The 21,492-nt window shown below is 46.7% G+C and overlaps 2 protein-coding genes across 2 annotated transcripts; both read right to left on the minus strand.

Annotated features, from left to right (window-relative positions):
* Window positions 1–4,753: 4,753 nt before the first annotated feature.
* Window positions 4,754–6,924, minus strand: LOC147990964 (vacuolar-sorting protein BRO1-like). Its single transcript, XM_087534431.1, has one exon. The coding sequence runs from the start codon at window positions 6,752–6,754 to the stop codon at window positions 5,642–5,644; it is 1,113 nt and encodes a 370-aa protein (XP_087390557.1). The 5' UTR covers window positions 6,755–6,924; the 3' UTR covers window positions 4,754–5,641.
* A 3,282-nt stretch (window positions 6,925–10,206) lies between these two features.
* Window positions 10,207–14,877, minus strand: LOC125508950 (Noc2p family). Its single transcript, XM_048673773.2, has 12 exons — window positions 14,713–14,877; window positions 14,488–14,621; window positions 13,540–13,611; window positions 12,945–13,454; window positions 12,529–12,843; window positions 12,374–12,430; window positions 11,800–12,129; window positions 11,518–11,724; window positions 11,347–11,433; window positions 11,100–11,194; window positions 10,796–10,930; window positions 10,207–10,707 (listed from the first exon to the last, which is right to left on the minus strand). Exons 1-12 carry the CDS (start codon window positions 14,732–14,734, stop codon window positions 10,398–10,400), a joined length of 2,274 nt encoding a protein of 757 aa, XP_048529730.1. The 5' UTR covers window positions 14,735–14,877; the 3' UTR covers window positions 10,207–10,397.
* Window positions 14,878–21,492: the final 6,615 nt, after the last annotated feature.

A 21,492-nucleotide genomic window follows, 5' to 3' on the forward strand; every position in this document is an offset into this window, starting at 1 on the left:
GAGACAGTAAAAAAGGTTTACGCAGGGTCTTAATCTAAAAAGAATCCTTTAGGACGGGTCCCTACTGCACGTCTGCGCCTGTGTCTCCGTTGTGCCGTATCTTGGATGGGCGCCGCACAATGTTCATCTGTAAAAAAGAGGAACTGAGTTGAAAACGGGTCGTGCCGAAAAAGTTTAAAATAAGCAAAGTATAAAGTAAGATATATAAGATTGAGCTTTATTGTCTCTTATTGTATATGCGTGGAGCCCCTAGTGCGGGGGTATATGGCTTCTAGGCCTGCATCAATGATGATTTTGCACCGAACTCGTCTATCCGCGTTCGTGGTCTTGAATGACCTATTTCGAAGTTTTTTGGCCGGTGAGGCCATTTTGCTGTGGGGCTGTCAAAGCGGTCGCACAGTCCTCCGCTTGGGGAGGCGCACTTTAGTGCTTCCCCTTCAAAGAGATGATGCCTCGTGGACCGGGCATCTTAAGCGTAAGAGATGCATAATGCGGTATTGCGTTAAAGCGAGCGAAAGCTTCGCGTCCCAGTAGTGCTTGATAGCGACTTGAGAACGGGACGATATGGAAGGTCAGCTTTTCGTGGCGGAGGTTATCGGCAGAGCCGAATATGACTTCGAGCCGGAGAAAACCCATACAATGGGTGTCCGGACCAGGTATTACCCCTTGAAAGGAGGTTTTGCTGCGGTGGATTCTTGCTGGGTTTATCCCCATGTGCTGGATTGTATCCTGATATATCAGGTTTAGTCCACTGCCGCCGTCCATAAGGACATTTGAAAACTGGAGTCCGCCAATTATTGGATCGAGTATCAAGGCAGTCCAGCCTACATTCTTGATATTCCTAGAATAATCTAGCTGATCGAAGATGATCGGTTTTGACAACCAGTGGCAGGACCCTTTGGGGGTGGGCCGTGTGGTGCGTACCTTTACGGGCGCCGCACGTTTTGTTATGTGAAGTGAGTTCACTGTTTTTACTTCTTGTGGGAAGTTCTTTTGTTCCCTGGTGCTCTGCTTTTAGGGTTCGTCCTCGTCTTCGCTTGGTGTGTCGAGCCCCTTGTGTTCGGCATTGAGTCTGCCGGATTGTTTGAAAACCCAACAGTCTCTGTGGGTATGGTTAGCAGGCTTCCCGGGAGTACTGTGTATCTGACATATCCTGTCCAGGATTTTATTTAGGTTGGATGGATCGTCCCTGTTATCCTGGGGGGGGCGATTTTTCCTGATTTTGTCGTGAGCCTTTGAATCTGGCATTGACTGACGTGCTCTTCGGACTTTTGTCCTTAGTCCAGCGACGGTCCTTGTTGCGTCGCGGTTTTCCGTTTCCATCCCTAGTTTCGGATGTACTTGGGTCGCTGGGGTTGCACCTTGCCAACCAGCTGTCCTCCCCTGCACAAAAGCGGGTCATGAGGCTTGTTAGTGCGGCCATTGTTCTTGGCTTTTCTTGGCCGAGGTGTCTGGCGAGCCATTCGTCTCGGACGTTATGCCTGAAAGCTGCTAAGGCTTCGGCGTCCGGACAGTCGACTATCTGATTCTTTTTAGTGAGGAATCTATTCCAGAACTGCCGAGATGATTCTCTGGGTTGTTGAGTTATGTGACTAAGATCGTCTGCATCCGGAGGGCGGACATAGGTCCCTTGAAAGTTTGCTCGGAAATCATCCTCGAGCTCTTCCCAACTTCCAATTGTGTTTTTGGGAAGGCTTTTAAGCCAATGCCGGGCTGGCCCTTTAAGCTTAAGGGGTAGATATTTTATGGCGTGGAGATCATCTCCTCTAGCCATGTGTATGTGGAGGATATAATCCTCAATCCAAACTCCAGGGTCTGTTGTTCCATCATATGCCTCTATGTTTACGGGTTTGAATCCCTCTGGGAATTCATAGTCCAGGACCTCATCGGTGAAACATAGGGGGTGTGCGGCGCCCCTGTATTTGGGTGTGACGGATTCTGATGATGGCTTCATAGCGTTGCTTACGAGAGCTTGCTTTCTTGGCCCATAAATGGACCTGACTGGGCCATGATGTGAATCCTTAAGTGGGTCGCATGCCGATTTAGGTGCGGCGCCGCTTGCCGCTTTATGGGGTCGTCTATCCGACTGTGTGGCTTTTTCATTTTTTGAATGCGAGGGCTCTAGGGCCTCTTCGTCGAATTCAGGCAGTAGCTTTCTTTTCGGATAGCTTTTAGTGCGGCGATTGTCGCCGTACTTATCTGTGGTATTGATTACTTTGCTCCATCTAATCCGGAGTGCATCTTCCGCTGTTTTTAGCTTCCGCTTCTGCTTTTTTAGGCTGCATGCAGTTGCAACGAGCCTCTCGTGGAGATTCTTCTGCTCCATAGGTTTATTCGGCGTGAGGTCGTCCGGAATGCCGTTTTCGCCGGAGGAGGGATGTTCGGTTTCTCTATTCATGTTGCCCTATTCGGACGGTTGCTCTAAGGCCTGCTCGTCGTCTACCGACTCGTCCTGCTCTATGGCTGGGTTTTTGTCGAGGCGGGGCTAGGATCGGCGTTTACGCCAACGCTTTGATTGCTTTTCGGGGGGTCGATCTCCCGTCCCATCCCCTTTTTCCTCGTTGTCGCTTCCTTTAGGGGTATCCACCATGTACACATCATGAGATGAGGTGGCTGTCCAATGCCCTATGGGCGTTGGTTCGTCGGTATCTCCTGCATCGTCATCCATGCTGTCGATGTCTCCGGAGTCGAAGTTGAGCACGTCGTTTAAATTGTCGACAGTGGCTACCAAGTGGGTGTTGGGTGGGCTTTGAATTTCTTCATCGTCTGTATCCCATCCTCGCTGACCGTAGTTTGGCCAGGGCTCTCCTGATAAGGAGAGAGACTTGAGAGAGTTCAGGATATCGCCACAAGGCGAGTGCTGAAAGATGTCTGCGGCGGTGAACTCTATTATCGGCGCCCAATCGGATTCGATCGGCAGGGGCGCGGGGGGTTCGGAGTTCGGAAATGAGTCCGGATCCTCGGAGTCACGGATCATGCAGAGTGCGGGGCTAGCGTTCGGCTCGATCGCCTTTGAGATCGAAGCCCCCGAGGTGACGTCCAACCGCTCATCCTCGATTGGCGCAATAGGCTCCGAGTTAGGGGTCGGAACCGATGCGTGTGCGGCCTTCAGGACACTGTCCGGAGGCAGAGCTAGATCATGCCCCTCGAGATAGTGCGGCACGCTTGGCCGTGGCTCGAACCCGTCGAAGATCAAGTCTCCGTGGATGTCAGTCGTGTAGTTTAAGCTTCCAAACCTGACTTGATGGCCAGGGGCGTAGCTTTCAATATGCTCCAGGTGGCTGAGCGAATTGGCCCGCAGAGCGAAGCCGCCGAAGACGAAGATCTGTCTGGGGAGAAAAGTCTCACCCTGAACCGTATCGTTGTTGATGATCAAAGGAGCCATCGGGCCTAAAGGCGACGATACAGAGGAACTCTCAATGAAAGCACCAATGTCGGTGTCAAAACCGGCGGATCTCGGGTAGGGGGTCCCGAACTGTGCGTCTAGGCCGGATGGTAACAGGAGGCAGGGAACACGATGTTTTACCCAGGTTCGGGCCCTCTTGATGGAGGTAAAACCTTACGTCCTGCTTGATTAATATTGATGATATGGGTAGTACAAGAGTAGATCTACCATGAGATCAAGGAGGCTAAACCCTAGAAGCTAGCCTATGGTATGATTGTTGTATATGGAGTTGATCGCCTACGGACTACAACCCTTCGGTTTATATAGACACCGGATAGGGTTAGGGTTACATAAAGTCGGTTACAATGGTAGGAGATCTTGAATATCCACATCGCCAAGCTTGCCTTCCACGCCAAGGAAAGTCCCATCCGGACACGGGACGAAGTCTTCAATCTTGTATCTACATAGTCCAGGAGTCCGGCTGAAGGTATAGTCCGGCTACCCGAACACCCCATAATCCAGGACTCCCTCACTGCCCATCAGTCCACCCAGTGAAGAAGCTCGCTGCCTGTATCACAAACCAGAACTCACAGCTCATTACATGCAAGTGTTAATGAAGCCTATGAAGCTCGGTCAAGCCCCAAGGACCAAATTCCTCGTGAAGGATTTACTCTATGTGCCCAGAACCGTCTATCGCATTCTGACGAGGACAATGAGTCCCATCAAAGGCCACGACTCATCTGATGAGAAAATAGTTGGCATCATGAAGAATCTGCTATTCAACATCATTCATGGTATTCCTATCAACTATCACGATTTTTTCATGAGGACTCTGGCAAATGCTGCACTCTCTTCGTTTGAGCTAAAACCTTATGCACCTTGGATTATGAGATTCCTCAGGACAAGGTCTTCACTCAACTACAAGGCTGATTTTCAGAATCACCTTAGCTATTTGCCCCCGATTGAAGTCCTCAAGCAGGCTTTTACTTCAAATGATGAAAAGGGCAAGGCTCCTGCTGTCATTGATGAAGGCATTTGTCCATTGGATAGTCAGTTTCGCAAAACTGCATCTTATTCCACCAATAATGACTCTGCCACACATGACTCTGCTGCCAATGCACCCAAGTCTACTCCTCAAGCCACTGCTCATCGTGTAATGACTGACCGTGAGCTTCTGCTTAGTCTTCACCAGAAGGTGGATCGAAACCATAAATGGGTTAAGCGTCAGTTTGGTTCATTTCTTCACAACATGACTGCTACACACAATGCAGTGAAGAAAAACCATTACTACCTCCATGAAGTCTTCGGTCGCACCTGGGCTATTCTATCACATCTGTATGGTGAAGAAGATTTCAAAAAAATGGGTCTCAAGGAAGATTTTGACTGGTCTGCACCTTCACCGAAGAAATTCAAGAAGGTTAAGATTCCTTCTTTGGTGTCCAGCTCATATTCTTCATTACGCGATACCGAATAAGGAATGAAGGATCACCTCCTCAACAGAGCTCGATGCGGCTCCATCATTGATGTGCAGCTTTGCAGACCTCGAAGATGACTCACCAAAAGTAAAGACATTCCTGTTGAACGAATCAGACTGTGACAACACCCCGAACACGTCATCAAACTCCAGATCTGACACCCCACCACAACTAAGACGCTGAAGAAGGAAACCATACCTGTCATCCACGAACCATGAACCCAGCACACGTTCCATCTTCCACATGTCGTCGATGCAGTCTGCATCCACTCCTGGACTACCTCCCAAGCTTTGCCGACGCTGGAGCAAGCGTCGTCGCAACGGCTGAGTCCGAGGACACAGGTCCATCACGAGCATGCCGCCGCCATGCTATCCTTGCTTGAACATACTGGTTTTCAAATCCCAGCCACAGGACCAATGGCCTCGTCAGGAAAGAATTCAAAGAATTTTTATTCAGCGTCATCGTCGTCGCCGTCAAAATCAAAACAATGAACAGTCTAAAAATCTAGACTACGTGAAAGTAAAAAAAAAATTCACACTGATGGATCCGGTGACCCCCACCACCGATGATCAAGGTCACCGGCAGAGGGGACCGCCGGAGGGCCGCGCTGAAAGATCTCATCTAACTACTGGTTTCGGAACGGAGCCTCAGGGTAGCCAGCATCGAACGAGGGAAGGGAAGATGCACATTTGTACGGTTTCACATCTCATGCAGGATGGACGGCCCTCCCAAACCAAAAACATCAACAAACACAACATGACATGATCCTACTCAATCTAAGCTAGCTCGTTTTTTCTTCAGCCGCCGCCGGCGGCGGCGGCGCCTTGTCCACAGCTCCCCGCTCGAGGATCTTTTCCACGGCGGTGGGCCGCACGAGCTGCTGCGGCAGTCCGGGCAGCTCGGCCAGCGCGGCCGCGGTTGGCACGCGCGCGTAGTAGATCCTGCAGTTGTCCTGTTCGGCCGCCGCCAGATCGGCCTCCACCTCCTTCACCGCGTCCCGCACCGGCGCCGCCGCCCTCCCGAGCGCGCCCTTGGCGACCTCCAGGGACGCCAGCCCCTGCCTCAGCCGCGCGATCGTTTCGCCCACGCCGTCGCCAGCACCGTCACCGTTCTCGCGCAGCAGCCGCGCCGACCGCAGGCACGCCTCACCGCGGAAGTAGGCCGCCTTGGCCTGCGCGTTCGCCGGCCACGACTTGTCCATCTGGTGTTGCTCGTGCGCCGTCATGAAGCGGTGCGCCCGGTCGTAGTCCAGGCTCACCTGCTGTGCCACCTTGGCGCACAGCGCGGCCGGCTTGCCCCCGGCGACGGCGAGCTCGAAGTAGCACTCGAGCGCCTGCGCGAGCATCAGCGCCTCGAACGCCGCCATGCACGCGCCGGACATGTGCCGCAGCTGGCAACTCGCCGCGTGGTCTCCCCCCTCCGACGCCGCCCTCAGCAGGCCCGCCGCGTCGCAGAGCGCGGCGCACGCGCGCCGTATCCCGTCGGCCTCGCGCCTATCCTCCTCCGCCGCCGCGCGGGCCTGCTCCGTGGCCAGCGCGAACAGGGCCACCGCCCGCTCGGCGGACAGCGCGGTGTGCGTCCGGCGACGGATCGTCCCGGCGTCCCGCCACGCGAAGCAGAGCTGGTGCCGTACGACCGCCTCGTCGAAGCGCGGGGCGGCGGCGTCGAGCTCGCGGACGTAGGCCCGGAGGAGGTACCCGCGCGTGGCCGCGGCGCCCTTCTTGTCCGAGTAGGTCTGGACGAGGCGGCTGCGGCAGTGTAGCAACTCCCTCAGGTCGCCGTCCCCCTCCGCGGCCGAGGTGTCCTCCGGGAAGCCCTGCGGCGTCTTGCCCGGGAGCGACAGCATCGTCATCGGCGCCGGCGACGCCGGCGCGCGGCGGAACGGGAACTGCATGATCGTATCGTACGTACGTTGGTCACGTCGAGAGTGGTGGACTTGATCTGTTCGTTCGTTGGCAAGTAAAATTTGTAGTAATCGCAAAGAAGAAGGAAGGCTGCTGGAGGGTTTACGGAGGAAAGGAGTTGGATTAATAATATGATCGGTGCGAGGAACTCGCGAGTTGGATGCAGATTAGGAAACGGAGTCCGACTAATTAAACGATGCGGTATTGTTGAGCTCTCGTACTACTACTCATGGCGGGGGCGGGAAGCGTGCCGGGCCAACGCGGTTCAGTTATTGACGTGGAATGTCAACGGCTTGAGTTTTCCTTTAGATGGGCTTACTATATTTATTTTGTTTTGCAAATCATATTGCCAATGTGTTTTTTTTTGGCAGATGTTAAGAGCATCTCCAACAGCCGCGCTTCACGCCGCGCGTTAAAAACTAATTTACCGCGTGCCGTTCGCCTGGTTTTGCGCGGCCGCTAGCGCTGGCTCCAACAACCGCGCTAAAATGGAGCACGCGCAAAAAATGCAATGCGCGCAAAAAATGCAGCGCGCGCAACTCATCGGGGCATTGCATATATGTCATTTTGGACACAAAATGAAGTTGTGAAACATTCAAAATGCAATGAACATGACATATAAAATTTCACACAAACAAGTTGATGAAGAAAAATTCATTCCCACAAGTTCAAAATCATGCCCACAAGTTCATCCAACCAAGTTCAAAATGCAAATCAAGTTCAAGACACAAATGAAAGACACATCATTCCTCGTCCTCGTCTTCGTCCTCGTCCTCGGAAGACGATTTTTCCGCCTCCAAAGATGAATCTTCCTCCCTCTTCTCATTGTGCACCGCATCACGTGAAGCTCCGACGGTGTTGGCAAGATCTTCAACGGCATCTTCATGGAAATGTGTGCGAAGAGGCACATTGAAAGACATTCCGTCCTTGGCGGCCGGAGGTGCACCCATGCCTCCCATGAGAGAAGCAAAACTCATGACTCCCATGATGGTCATAGCGTCGGGGGGTGCTCCAAAGCCACCCATGCCTCCCATGGCACCTAAACCGCCCATGGTACCTCCGAAGCCACCCATGCCACCCATGGCGCCAAGGCCACCGCCACCCATTGCATGAATCCATTGCATGAATCATGGCTCTTTTTTGGATCAAGACTTCTTCACGGGCAAGATTGGCATACTCCTTTTGCGCCTCATTAAGGTTAGATGTGTCCAAGAAGAACAAGTGATTCTCCCATTCCAACAATCTTTTTCGCTCCTCATTGCTCACCTTCCTCTCCTCGGCCGCCACCCTCCTCTCCTCGGCCGCGGCATCTTGGTTCCTTACCATTTTCCTCACCTCGTTGGCTTCTTTTCTTGCCTTTACAATAGCTTCCATAGCATTTTTGAGCTCATCATCTCCTTTCCTCTTCTTCTTTTCGGTTTTGTCTTTCTTGCACCCATCCGGTCGCTTTGGCTTCGAGTATGAAACCGAGTTGGGTGTGGAGCTTCTCTTGCCGTCATCACTTGATGCATCATCCTCCTCATCATCATCATCCAACTCAATTGTTCGCTTGCGTTTGTTGCTCAAATGCAAATCATCCAAATCTTCACGCTTCTTCTATTTCTCATCATCCTTCAACACGTTATAGCAATGGGGCAAGGTAAAGACCCTTCCTTTCTTCATCTTCCCCTTCTTGGTTTTCCTATCCTCTTCTTTGAACAAGTTTTGCGCAATGTTGTACTACATGAAAACAAAGCAAGTTAGCACCAACAACAAGTATGATGAACATGTATGAAATGCCACTTACTCTATCGTCCTCATTTGTGCCACTTGGGTTCAACTTGTCAACCGCCTTTTGACAGGCCGCCCACATTTGACAATCCGAGTTGATTGTCGACCATCGGGACTGAAGTGATCTCTCGGACCGGTCAATTCCACTCACGTTGTGAACATCAAAGTGTTCTTTCATCCGCCCCCAATAAGCATCTCGACTTTGATCACCTCCAACGGATGGATCCCTCGACACTTGCAATCAAGTATTGCATATTAAGATGTCACCGGCGTTGGTGTAATTGCCCGCTCTTCTTTTCGGCGCGTCGACAATGCCCTCACCCTCCTCGTCCACCTCGAACTCGTGGTCTTCGAAATGCATGTCATTGGTTTGAGACCAATGCGAATTGTTGGAGCCAACACCCATAGTTGACATGTATGCATCATCATTGAGACTACAAAGTTTTTTGAACGATGCAAATAAGCTATCTATATGTGAATGCATTGAAAAAATAACAAGAAAAGAAAAGTTGGGATTTTTTTACCTTGGGGGCATTTCGTCGAACATGTTGTGCGCGTCAGCCGCCGGCTCAACGAGTGAGCTCGCCGGCGCTTCAGTAGCCGCCGCGCCCGTCGCACACCCTGCAAGCTTCTTCCTCCTCGCCTTCGAGGTGCCGGAGCCGTTCGCCGCCTTGTTTTTCTTCGCCGATGTCTTGCCCTTCTTTGGCCGCGCCGCATTGGGGAGATTTGAAGAGGGGGCGGCGGCTCGGGTCGGCGCCGGCGCGATGCCACCCGCCGTCGAGGTCATCCACGGCGGCATGAAGAGGCCGCGCGCGAGGCCGATGGTCGGAGGAGCTCCGGCGGAGGAGAGGCCAACGCCACCCGGGCTAGAGTTTGCGGCGGCGGCGGAGGCGGCGGCAACGGTGGAGGGGTCGCGGCTATAGGATGGGGTGATTGGGGTGCCGGCGCGTGCGTCCATGGGTGCAGTTCGCCGGCGCCGGCGCGCGGGGCGTAGGAGGCGGAGAAGAGAGAGTACAGCGCGAGTGCTCGAGTGTGCCGCGCGCGGAAACGGGCATCCCAAATACACCGCGCGAGATAGCGAATCCGACCGCGCGCCCAACTCCTTATATCGCGCGCCCGCTGGAGCCACCCGCCGGGTTGCGCGCGCTAAACTGGCCAAATTTGCGGCGCGGCGCTTGTTTAGCGCGACTGTTGGAGATGCTCTAAGGAAGCAAACCGGTTCACGTGAAATTTCCGCGGTGCTGTACACCAAATTCTCTTTAATGTGCACCAAACTTCTTTCTTCAGTAGTATATATGCATTAATCATCTCTTACACAATATAAACTAGTACGTAGTACTCCCTCTGTAAACTAATATAAGAGCTTTTAGAATACTAAAATAGTGATCTAAACGCTCTTATATTAGTTTACATAGGGAGTAGAATTTATATTGGCATAAAAACAACAACTTCCTAAGCATGTCTGGGCGGCAAACGAAGCTTCATAACCTGTACACGCTTGCTTACATTCCCTACTGAAAATGACAGGAATAGTCAGAAACTGGGAAATTTGCTTCCAGTTTAATGTTGCAAGTTTTTGTGGCGTACTCAGCAAAGTTTCAAGTGAAGATAGCTAGAAAGTACCTGGCACATAATCAGCCTGAAAAATAGGCAAGAGAACAGTGTATGGAAATGAAATCATCAATATCGGCAAAGTTGAACCGATCAGCATATGAATAACCTCGATATAAATGCATGGAAATGACAAAGGAAGCTGTGTAATTCTCAACTTAAACAAAATTTCCCGTGACAGGCAGGTGTTTCTCATGACTGAAAGCATAGCACTTCGTCAACAGTCTTTGCCGAGCCCTAGCTCTACCTTGATTAATGTTTTGCTTTCTTCTTAGGGTGGGGTTTCCTTTTGGTTTTGGAGGATGCCTTGTTCGACGGTTGGTACTTGCTCCGTTTCTTTAGCTTCTCCTTCTTCTGTTTCTTCCAAGCGCTGTCTGGGTCCACAAAGTCCTCGTCGCTGTCATCTTCAACAGGCGCGGAGCCATCCTCGTCTGATCCGAGGCCATCGTTCTCATCTTCCGCTTCCTCGTCCGAACTCAAGATCAAATCCTCGACCACATCCTCCTCCGCAGGCACATCATCGTCGTCACGGGCTCGTTTCTTGCTCTTCTCCTTTGCAGCTCTGCACCAGGAAAGGAGTGGAGGTAAACATCATGCCTTGCGCACGCAAGGAAACCGACCAGGAAAGAAGGGTAAAGGTTTGAACATACTTTGTTTTCTTCTTCTCCGCCAACAAGTTCTTACTGAAAGCAATGGGTTCTTCACTATCATCATGTTCCTCCTGTTGCTTCTGTGCCTCTGATAGCCTCTTCGAAAAGGTAGAGGACTCTGCACCCACGATAACACTGGTACACAAAGGAATGAATTAGTAAATGGCATTAATCAATACATTTACTCAGAACGTTGAGAGTGCATGAGTACATTTAGTCATACAAATTACTGAAGTATGGTGTGTGGTAAGATAATGCGGTAATTTGCTTTATGGTATTATACACAAGCATCGACGGAACTAACCTTGTCTCATCCAAAGAATCGATTCTGTTCTGTGCTCTCTGATGTAGAGTAGCAACATATTCTGAGAGAGGGCTTGACCGTACTTCCTTCTCAGCCTGTTGGGAAAGAATATTATATGTTTTAACACAACTGCACAAGAATCAAAATATACTACTCCCTCTGTTCACAAATGTAAACGTCTTACATTTGTGAACAGAGGGAGTAATAAATAGCGTCCAGATAGCAAAGCCAACAGGACCACCTATACCTGTAGAAATGAATCTACAGCTGGATCATTGGGGGGGAATGTAATTCCGGCACGCTTTGAGCTTATGTACTCAACATTTGCCTCTACCTGGAATCAGAAACGGAAATCAGCACATGCGATCAATCAAGTACTATATATAGTTAAATATTCTTTTATACATGCTTAGCAAACCTGACGAATAAGATCCTTCATCTCTTTTCGAAATCTGTCAGCCTTGATGGTTTTGCAAAAGTTCCGAAGTTGAACAAGTGGCAAAAAGGACATCTCGATGAAGGCAACAGAGTAGCTCCACTGCGCCAAATGCTTAGCCAGCTCATCAACCACAGAGTAAATGCAAGCTTCCTGAAAGGCACGTGTCTTCACCATTTTCTTATCTACCTGTAAGAGGACTGCCGGTTATATGTCTGTTTTCAGAGGCATGTCCCCATAGAATTGTATTACAAGGAAACAAACCTGTTTAACATTGAACAGATTCACTGCTTTGCCAACACCACCATCTGGACGGCCTCTAAGTTCTTTCATTTCTAGCATATCAAGCAACAGAGAGGACACCGGAATAAAGGTACCGGTGGCTTCGGCAATGCAATTAAGCATCTTTACACATCTAATGCGTACAGGGAAGTAACGTGCACTCGGTACAAGACATGCTACACCGTGTATTATCTGGGTTAACGGATAGGCCAAAGGCCGGAAATCTTCCTCAGAACTACATCCACACACAACACCTGTCCAAAGCTCAAGGCAGAATATAAATTGCCAATCATAAACTTTTTGGTAGGATTTCTGCACAAGAACAATGTAAGCTTATCATCAGTTCACAACAGGAAAACGTTCCTCTTTTTGTCTGATTGCCAACAAAAAATATCAAACTAACATACACAAGGGACGAATAGAATTAGAATTAGACCAAAGTGAGCTGTTGTCAGCAAATAATCTAAAAGAATGATATCCTTCCTATGTGCAGACAACACTTGTGTTTCCAAAATACAAGAAGAAAATACTTGGCAAAAACTAACAGACATAGTACCTCCAGCTGTTTGTTCGTTGGTTTGTTTCTTTCTTTCTGCTTTTTGTCCTTTGATGTCTTCAAAAGATGAAACAAGAACCAAAAAAACTCTGTTAGATCACAAGTAATCAATGCAGTTCTAGCATATGACCATGACAGTTCAACAGACAAAATACCTTTGGTCCTCTTTCGGTAAGAGCACCTCTTAGGATAACTGCCAATTGACGAATGAAAACAAAAGCATGTTGATAAGCACTTTGAGGGTCCACGATATACAATTCTTTGACGCAATTCCCAAGAAATTGAATGTGCTGCAGTTTCGATCCGCTGATAGACTTGGACAACTTGCAGTTCACCAAATAAGCCTTGTAGATACCCTTGAGGCATGTGTCAAGGCAATCCGGACCTACTTGAACACACAAGTCTCGGAGGAACAAAAAGGAAATAAAGGGCATGGCACCTCGACCTCTAGCCCAGGTATACAACAGGGTCTAAAATAACACCATCCAGTTGAAAAAATTATTGTCAGATGGACATCAGAGTAATGTCGAAAGCTACTTAAAAATGAAATGAGAAGGCAAAGCTAACGCACCTTAACATACTTCCTCAGGAGAGAAGGGAAGGCTGCCAGAAAAACAGCTGATGCTCTGACACGGAGAATAGTAAATGCGATCATTTGGTCATCAGTCATCTCGGTTATCATATGGAGTGCATTGACAAGATATACCCTCATTAGATTGCCATTCCTCTTCCATGAATTAGTCATCATCAGCTCACTGATTTTCTCTTTCTTCCCTCCAAAGCTAGGGGCACCGAGTAATTGGCGAAGGATGCTATCCATGTTCTTCAAAACGTAGTGCATGACTTTGTCGAGTACACTACCGGACATGACACTGAATTTTGGTGCTGAATTGTCCCCACTGTCCTCGCCATAATGGCAGGCTCTCCTGAAGGCTTGAAGAATAGACCTGATAGAACCTATCTTCCCATCTTCGGCCCCTTTGCACCAGGAATCAACCATTTCCATCGTAATTGGTTTAACACTTTCTTTTGGCTCCTCCTTAGGGACAGATTTAGGTTCCTCGTCACTTTTTTGATCATCCTAAACACAAAGCAACCCAACTCATATAAACTTCTAGAGGGAGAAGAAGGATTATTACAAGTAAAAAGACTAAAATTCATCTTACAGCGATGTCATCATCATTGAATTCCAAGAGCTCTTTATCACACTCTTCCAAATATTTAAAGAACTCGGGATCCTATAAGAAAAAAGTTCAGTAAGTTTCATAAGCAGTCAATAGTAACTCAACAGCACAGAGAAGAAAATTAGTGGTTACAAAATACGAAAGAAAAGAACAACAAACTGAAAAACCAGAATTAAGCTCCTGGCTGTGGCTGTGACATGTGTAACCTGAGTCCATACATGATAGGATATCAAAAAGGAATTGCACAAGCAAACCAACCAAAGCTAACCAAAAGACATCAAACAATTAGGGACCAATTCTCTTACGCATCAATCACATGTCCAGTCGACAACAGAAAAAACAAATCAACTGTGGGGAGCTTATATTAGTTAAAGAATAAGAAGACTATCCAAATGTTAAGTCAATGGCATATTCTTTTCGGTGAAAAGGGTCCAGTTAAGACTTGAAATTATAAATTTGGAATTTTAATTCAACGGAGCTACTTATGTTAGAGCATGGGTGTGCCTAACACGTACAGTTTCAGTTTCATTCATAACAACTACAGTGCAGCTGAAGCTAGTGGCACTCCATACAAAATGACAAACCGCCTTTGTCACATCTCTCGCGATTATTATCTCTGTAAAACAACAATCCAACTTGCAACATGCTTAAAGATTTCGTTGCTTAGAATGGTCAGTGCAATTCAGAGTTTATTTACTGTCATATCTTTAAGTTGCCAGACTACCATTGATACGAATGGCAAACTGTATGTGCACAATTCTTACAATGACTTGCAGCCTGAATTCGGTGCATCCAAAAAAAATCGCATATGAGTATCCGCTTATTAAGATAACTATAGGTAGTAACCAGCGACCATTAATCGATTGCAAAAATAAGATTCCACTGAAGGACGGAGCAGAAACCAGAAGATGAGACGGACAGGAGACGAACCTTTTCCTGCAGCCTCTTCAGTTGGTCGATGTGCTGCTTGGCCTTCTTCTTAGAGCTTCCCTGCACCTCCTCCTCGTCAGCTTCGTCTTCACCCTCCCACTCATCCTCCTCCTCGTCCGAGACGGGCAGGTCCACTGAACGTCACACGAAGAGAGGAGCGAGTCGATCAGAAAAACGAAGGAGTAGATAGCAGGGGAAGGGGACGAGAAGGGGTGGGAATCGCACCGTATTCGTCGGAGTCGGACATGGCGAGCGGCGGCGGCGGCGGCGGCGTGTGGTGCTGGTGCCCTAGAGGGTGCTGGTTGCCGAAAGAGGCGAGGGAGAGAGAGACGGCGCGGGCAGAGAGACAGGTGAAGGCTGGAGAGAGTTGGGTTGCGCGAGCGTCTTGGGCTTTCGGTCCGCAGAAGAAAGGCCCTATTAGAAATTGAGACCACCCAGCTAAATGGATGTTTTGTCTAAAAAAAGGTAAATGGATGTTTTGTCTCAAAAATAAAAAACTAAATGGATGTTATTTCCCCTCAAAAAGAAGCCAAATGGATGTTTTTTATATTCTTAATAGATAAAACAAACAAAAAACGTTCTGAATTGCACTGACCATAAATTAAGCTTGAACATGAAGTATTACAGAGAAGCGACTAACCGGTGATTACTCCTGGGGCCCTTCCCAGTGCGAGCGAGGGGTACACAAGGTCACGTCGTGTGGTGCGCCGTTGTTAGGTGTCTTGTACTGGGCGCACGAGCTGGAGCACAATTTTTTTCACGCATTTTTGAGTTTGTTGTTGCTTTTTTCGGTTTTTTCTAGGTTTTTTTGAAAAAAAAAAGAGGGGAGAAACCGCGCCGCCCTGGCTGTCCTCGCTCCTTAGGCAGTCGGTTCCCCTTCTCTGGCCTCCCTTTCCAAATCAAATAGGCGTCTCCCCGTCCAAATCAAAGAGGTTGGGTCTGGGAGCCTGTACCTAGCCCGTTGCTTCCTCTAGTATTACCTTGTTGCCGCTGCCCTTCGCCTGCCTGGCCAACATCCCCGTCACCGAAGGGATCCAGCGTCTGCAAGAAATTATTCTCGATTTGGACACGTACTTGTGGGAGGAGGCACTGTCGGAGGTCCGCATCTCCCGGCCACTGATTCCAGGTCACCACCGCGTCGGCTCCCAGGTCAGGCCACCGCCGCCGCCTCGGCTCCCAGGCTCGGCCGTCGCCGTCGCCTCAACTCCCAGGCTCGGCCGCCGTCGCCCCACCTACTCTAGGCCCCGCCGCCGCCGTCGCCTCGCCTCCTAGTCCCAGCCGCCGTCGCCCTGCCTGCTCCAGGCCAAGCCGCCGCCGCCTATGTCCAGTCCGCTGTCCTCCAGACCGTTGTTGTCTCGAGGCCGGTGCTCCTCGAATACTTGCAGATTGTGGGCGGTGTTGTGGCGAACGTGTGTGTGCCTCTGCGTGTGTGGGTGGTTGACCTGATCCAGATCGGCTGAGAGAGTAAAAACAAGGAAAAAGAAAGAGAGTTAAAAAACTAATATGATGTTTCCATCGGCTTGCATCTTCTTCGTCGTCGACCGACTTTCGGCCGTGTTCCCTATATTGATCCTGTCTTGCACATGCGATGTCAGTCGGTGCTTGGTGCTCGTCCGTCTATGATGCTGTCCCCTACAACGTCTTCAGCAGGTTGTGATGGTCCCTATTCGTCGACTCTTCTTGCGGCTTCTGCCCGCGATGCTGGTTGATACGTCTCCAACGTAACTATAATTTTTTATTGTTCCATGGTGTTATATTATCAATCTTGGATGTTTTATAGTCATTTTATATCATTTGTTGGTACTAACTTATTGACATAGCGCCAAGTGTCAGTTGTTATTTTTTCCATGTTTTTTACATCGCAGAAAATCAATATCAAACGGAGTCCAAATGCCACGAAACTTTACAGAGAATTTTTATGGGCCAAAAGGAACACAACGGGCCCTGGCTGCGCCTGGGGGGTGCCCCGAGGGAGGCACAACCCACCAGGGCGCGCCAGGAGGCCCAGGTGCACCCTGGTGGGTTGTGCCCACCTCGGATGCCCCCTGGACCGCCTCTTTGCTCTATAAATACGCCAATATTTCCAAAACCCTAGGGGAATCGACGAAATATTCATCCAGCCGCCGCAAAGTCCAGAACCACCAGATCCAATCTAGACACCATCTCGAATGGGGTTCACCACCTTCATTGGTGCCTCTTCGATGATGCGTGAGTAGTTCTTTGTAAACCTTTGGGTTCGTAGTTAGTAGCTAGATGGCTTCATCTCTCTCTCTCTTGATTCTCAATACAATGGTCTCTTGGAGATCCATATGATGTAACTCTTTTGCGGTGTGTTTGTTTGGATCGATGAACTTTGAGTTTATGATCAGATCTATCTTTTTATATCCATGAAAGTATTTGAGTTTCTTCGATCTCTTTTATGCATGATTGCTTATAGCCTCGTATTTGTTCTCCGATATTTGGGTTTTGTTTGGCCAACTTGATCTATTTATCTTGCAATGGGAAGAGGTGCTTTGCAGTGGGTTCGATCTTACGGTGCTTGATCCCAGTGACAGAAGGGGAACCGACACGTATGTATCGTTGCTACTAAGGATAAAATGATGGGGTCTGTCTCTACATAGATATATCTTGTCTACATCATGTCAATGTTCTTATTGCATTACTCCGTTTCTCCATGAACTTAATACACTAGATGCATGCTGGATAGCGGTCGATGTGTGGAGTAATGGTGGTAGATGCAGACGGGAGTCGGTCTACTAATCTTGGACGTGATGCCTATATAATGATCATTCCTGGATGTTTTCATGAGTATTTGATGTTATATCAATTGCCCAACAGTAATTTGTTCACCCACCATTTGCTATTTTTCTCGAGAGAAGCCACTAGTGAAACCTACGGTCCTCAGGTCTCTTTCTCATATTATTTGCCTTTGCGATCTACTTTTATTTGCTTTTATTTTCAGATCTATTAATCCAAAAACCTAAAAATACTTTGCTGCAGTTTATTTTATTTGCGATCTATTTATTCAATCTGTTACAACTTTATCCAGTCACACACCAAATTTTGGCACCGTTACCCGAAAGGGATTGAAAACCCCTTTAACACATCAGATTGCGGGGATTTGTTATCTGTGTGCAGGGGTTGTTTACGTTTGTGTTGCTTGGTTCTCCTACTGGTTCGATAACCTTGGTTTCATATCTGAGGGAAATACCTACCGCCGCTATGCTGCATCATCCCTTCCTCTTTGAGGAAATACCGACGTAGCTTCAAGCGACATCAAAAGGAATTTCTGGCGCCGTTGCCAAGAACATATTCAACATATACCAGGTTCTTAATCACAAATCTCATCTTCTCACAATTTACATTATTTGTCATTTGCCTCTCATTTTCCTCTCCCCCACTTCACAAAAAATTTCCGTTTTATTCGCCCCTCTTTTTCCGTTCGCCGCTTTCTCGTCAGATCTATCCTTCGCTTGCAATCATGAGTGATTTCGGTATGACACCAACAGATGATGGCCTAACTCCTAAAATTGGACGTACGGGAAATCTGGATGCCAAAACTTTTATCTTGGGGCAAGGAAACATTATGAGAAAAGAATGTATCCAAGAATTTCCCAATTGTGTTGGGAAGCTAAGTCTTGATGATTCTCCTATACTTAAAACTACTAGATCTTATGCGGATGCTATTTCAGCCCTAGTTCAGAAACTTGAAAGTAAATTTATTCGTACCCATCCTACTTTGCAAAGATTGTTTTTTGAGCTTCCCGTTATAAAGAATCCTAGGGCTAAAAAGTTAGCCACTCTCGTCCTTATGAATGAGTTTGACTACATAATATGGGAAGGTAGGGAAATCTTTGATTTTTATGGTATGAATTTTGAAAAACCTGTGATAGATGAAATTCTTTACAATAGTGACTATGCTTTAAGACATTTGCTTGGGGATAATAATTTTTTTCATGAGAAACTTAAAAAGGAAGTCCCCATTCTAGATATAATCCAACAGGTTTTCAATAATGTTAATCAACATTACTCTTGGATTGTTGCGGGAAATCAAAAAGGGTATGATGAACATCAACTTAGGAATGCTAAGGTTTCTATGGATAATATGTTTTATGTTGTGTTTACAAAACCCCATGATGAAAGCACCTCTAAGAAGGTTAAGAAGAAAGATGACAAAACTTTGATCCTTACTTTACGCCTAGCTAAGGGCGTAAAACTATAGCGCTTGTTGGGAGGCAACCCAATGAATAAAATTTATTTTTGCTTCCTGTTTTTGAGTGTTAGCACAATTATGCTACTGTTATGATTGTGTTTTTATGTTTTAATTAGTGTTTGTGCCAAGTAAAGCCTTTAGGATCTTCTTGGGTGATAGTTGTTTGATCTTGCTGAAAAAACAAAAACTTTTGCGCTCACGAAAATAATTTTTATTTTTACCAGAGAGCGATAAAATACCCATTACACTTGCAGTAGATCAATATACAAATTTCTCATGGTCCTAATTTTTTCAGAATTTGTGGAGTTACAGAAGTATTCGAAATAGTCAGATTTCTACAGACTGTTCTGTTTTGACAGATTCTGTTTTCTTTGTGTTGTGTGCTTATTTTGATGGCTCTATGGTTTTCTTTGATGAGTTTTTGCCATAGAAAAGTTGGAATACAATAGATATAATGCAAGAACAAAATATGAATTGGTTTGATACAACACTTATAGTAGTGATTTATTATTCTTATACTAACGGATCTCACAAAGGTTTTGTTGAGTTTTGCGTGATTGAAGTTTTCAAGTTTTGGGTTATCTTACGATAGATGAAGGAATAAGGAGTAGAAGAACCTAAGCTTGGGGATGCCCCGGCATCCCAAGATATTATCCAAAAATGAGCAACCAACTAAGCTTGGGGATGCCCTCAAGTGGCATCCCCTCTTTTTTCTAACGACCATCGGTATTTTACTCGAAACTATATTTTTATTTGTCACATACTATGTGTTTTGCTTGGGGCATATTGTATGATATGAGTCTTTGCTTGTTTTTTTGTGTGTTTTAAGTCTTGATCTCTTGCTGGACATACCTATTTGAGAGAACCAAAATTATGTCATGACTTGTTAGAATTGCTCTCTATGCTTCACTTAAATTTTGTTATGAGATATGGACTTGCTCTAGTGCTTCACTTATATCTTTTTGAGCACGGTGTGCTTAGTATTTTTGAAGAATATTCTCTTGCTTCACTTAGATTTTTTTAGAGTTAGTACAATTTTTAAGAAATTCTCTCTTGCTTCACTTAAATTAATTTGAGAGAAAGAAATATTATGCTCATGATCTTCACTTATATTTGTTTGAGCTTGTCAAAAGCAACATATGAAAATTAGTCCCAAAGTGATAGAAATCCAAGAAGGACACAATAAAAACTTTCATGAAGATCATTGCACAAAATAAACTTGATTGTTAGTAATAGTTTTGAGATATGATGATGTGATATGTGAGTCATCTTGGTGAGTAATTATGCTTTAGTAAGAATATTGGTGTTAAGGTTTGTGATTCCCTATGCAAGCACGAAAGTCAATAGTTACGCAATGAAATTATATCCTACTTATGGTGCATTATTTGGTGTTAGTTATGCTTAATGCTCGCTTATGAGATTATTTGTTTCTTGGTTGGTCGCTTCTCAATCTTTTGCTAGCCTTCATTTTGCACTAAGTATGATCACTACTTGTGCATCCAAAAACCTTTAAACCAGGTTTTCCACATGAGTCCACTATATCTATCTATATGCGGTATTCTTTTGCCATTCTAAGCAAATTTGCATGTGCCATCTCTAATTTTCAAAAATAAACTTCTCTTTTGTGTGTTCGTTTCGCTCGCGGAGCGGTGATGGGTGGCTAATATTTTCCATGCTAAATGTGTCATTCTCAAGATGAGTGTTTATTCACTTGTCATTGCATGAGAGTAAGGCAAAGGTATTAGGGATGCCCAGTCCCAAAATGAAAAAAATGAATTTACTTTATGTTGTCAAATAATAAATTTCTTGGAAAGTGTTGGTATGGAGGGCACCCGTGGATACGGTTAGCCATGGAAAGTGAAAGTATGGTGAAAAAAGGAATAAACTTTATTTTTTGTTTGGGAGCCGCCTATGATATATCTAAGCATGGAAAGTATTGGGAACTCTAAGTCGTTTTCGTTGGTGGGATGGATACACCTCCCAAAATTTTTTTATCTCTAAGTTTTTCGCTTTGAGCTCTGGCATCTCTACAAATCCCTACTTCCCTCTGCGAAGGGCCTTTCTTTTACTTTCTGCGGTTTTTATTCTGAATTTGAGTCTCCATCTTCTCTTATAAAAGCGCCAACTAGGAGTCAATATGATCGTACTTGAGTATTGGATGTAGCTAATATGCGAGTGTGTTTCATGAATGGATCAATGGTTGAGCATCATGGGCTAGGGATAACTTATTTTAGCATCGATATTTTGAAAGACATGGTTGCTTGTTGATATGCTTGAGTATTTAAATTATCATGTCCAAACTAGACTATTGCTTTGAACAATATAAAATTCCTAATGTCCATGCTATAAAGAAAAGAATATGATATGACATGTTAGGAAGCATTCCACATCAAAAAAAAAATCTGTTTTTATCACTTCCCTACTCGAGGACGAGTAGGAGTTAAGCTTGGGGATGCTGATATGTGTCCAACGTATCAATAATTTTTGATTGTTCCATGGTGTTATATTATCAATCTTGGATGTTCTATAATCATTTTATAGTCATTTTATATCATTTTTCGTACTAACCTATTGACATAGTGCCAAGTGCCAGTTGTTGTTTTCCCCATGTTTTTTACATCGCAGAAAATCAATATCAAACGGAGTCCAAATGCCACGAGACTTTATGAAGAATGTTTATGGGCCAAAAGGAACACAACGGGCCCTGGCTGTGCCTAGGGGGTGCCCCGAGGGAGGCACAACCCACCAAGGCGCGCCAGGAGGCCCAAGCGCGCCCTGGTGGGTTGTGCCCA

The sequence above is a fragment of the Triticum urartu genome, chromosome 1A (assembly GCF_056163025.1).
Source record: "Triticum urartu cultivar PI428250 chromosome 1A, HENAU_Tu73, whole genome shotgun sequence".
Lineage (NCBI taxonomy): Eukaryota > Viridiplantae > Streptophyta > Magnoliopsida > Poales > Poaceae > Triticum > Triticum urartu.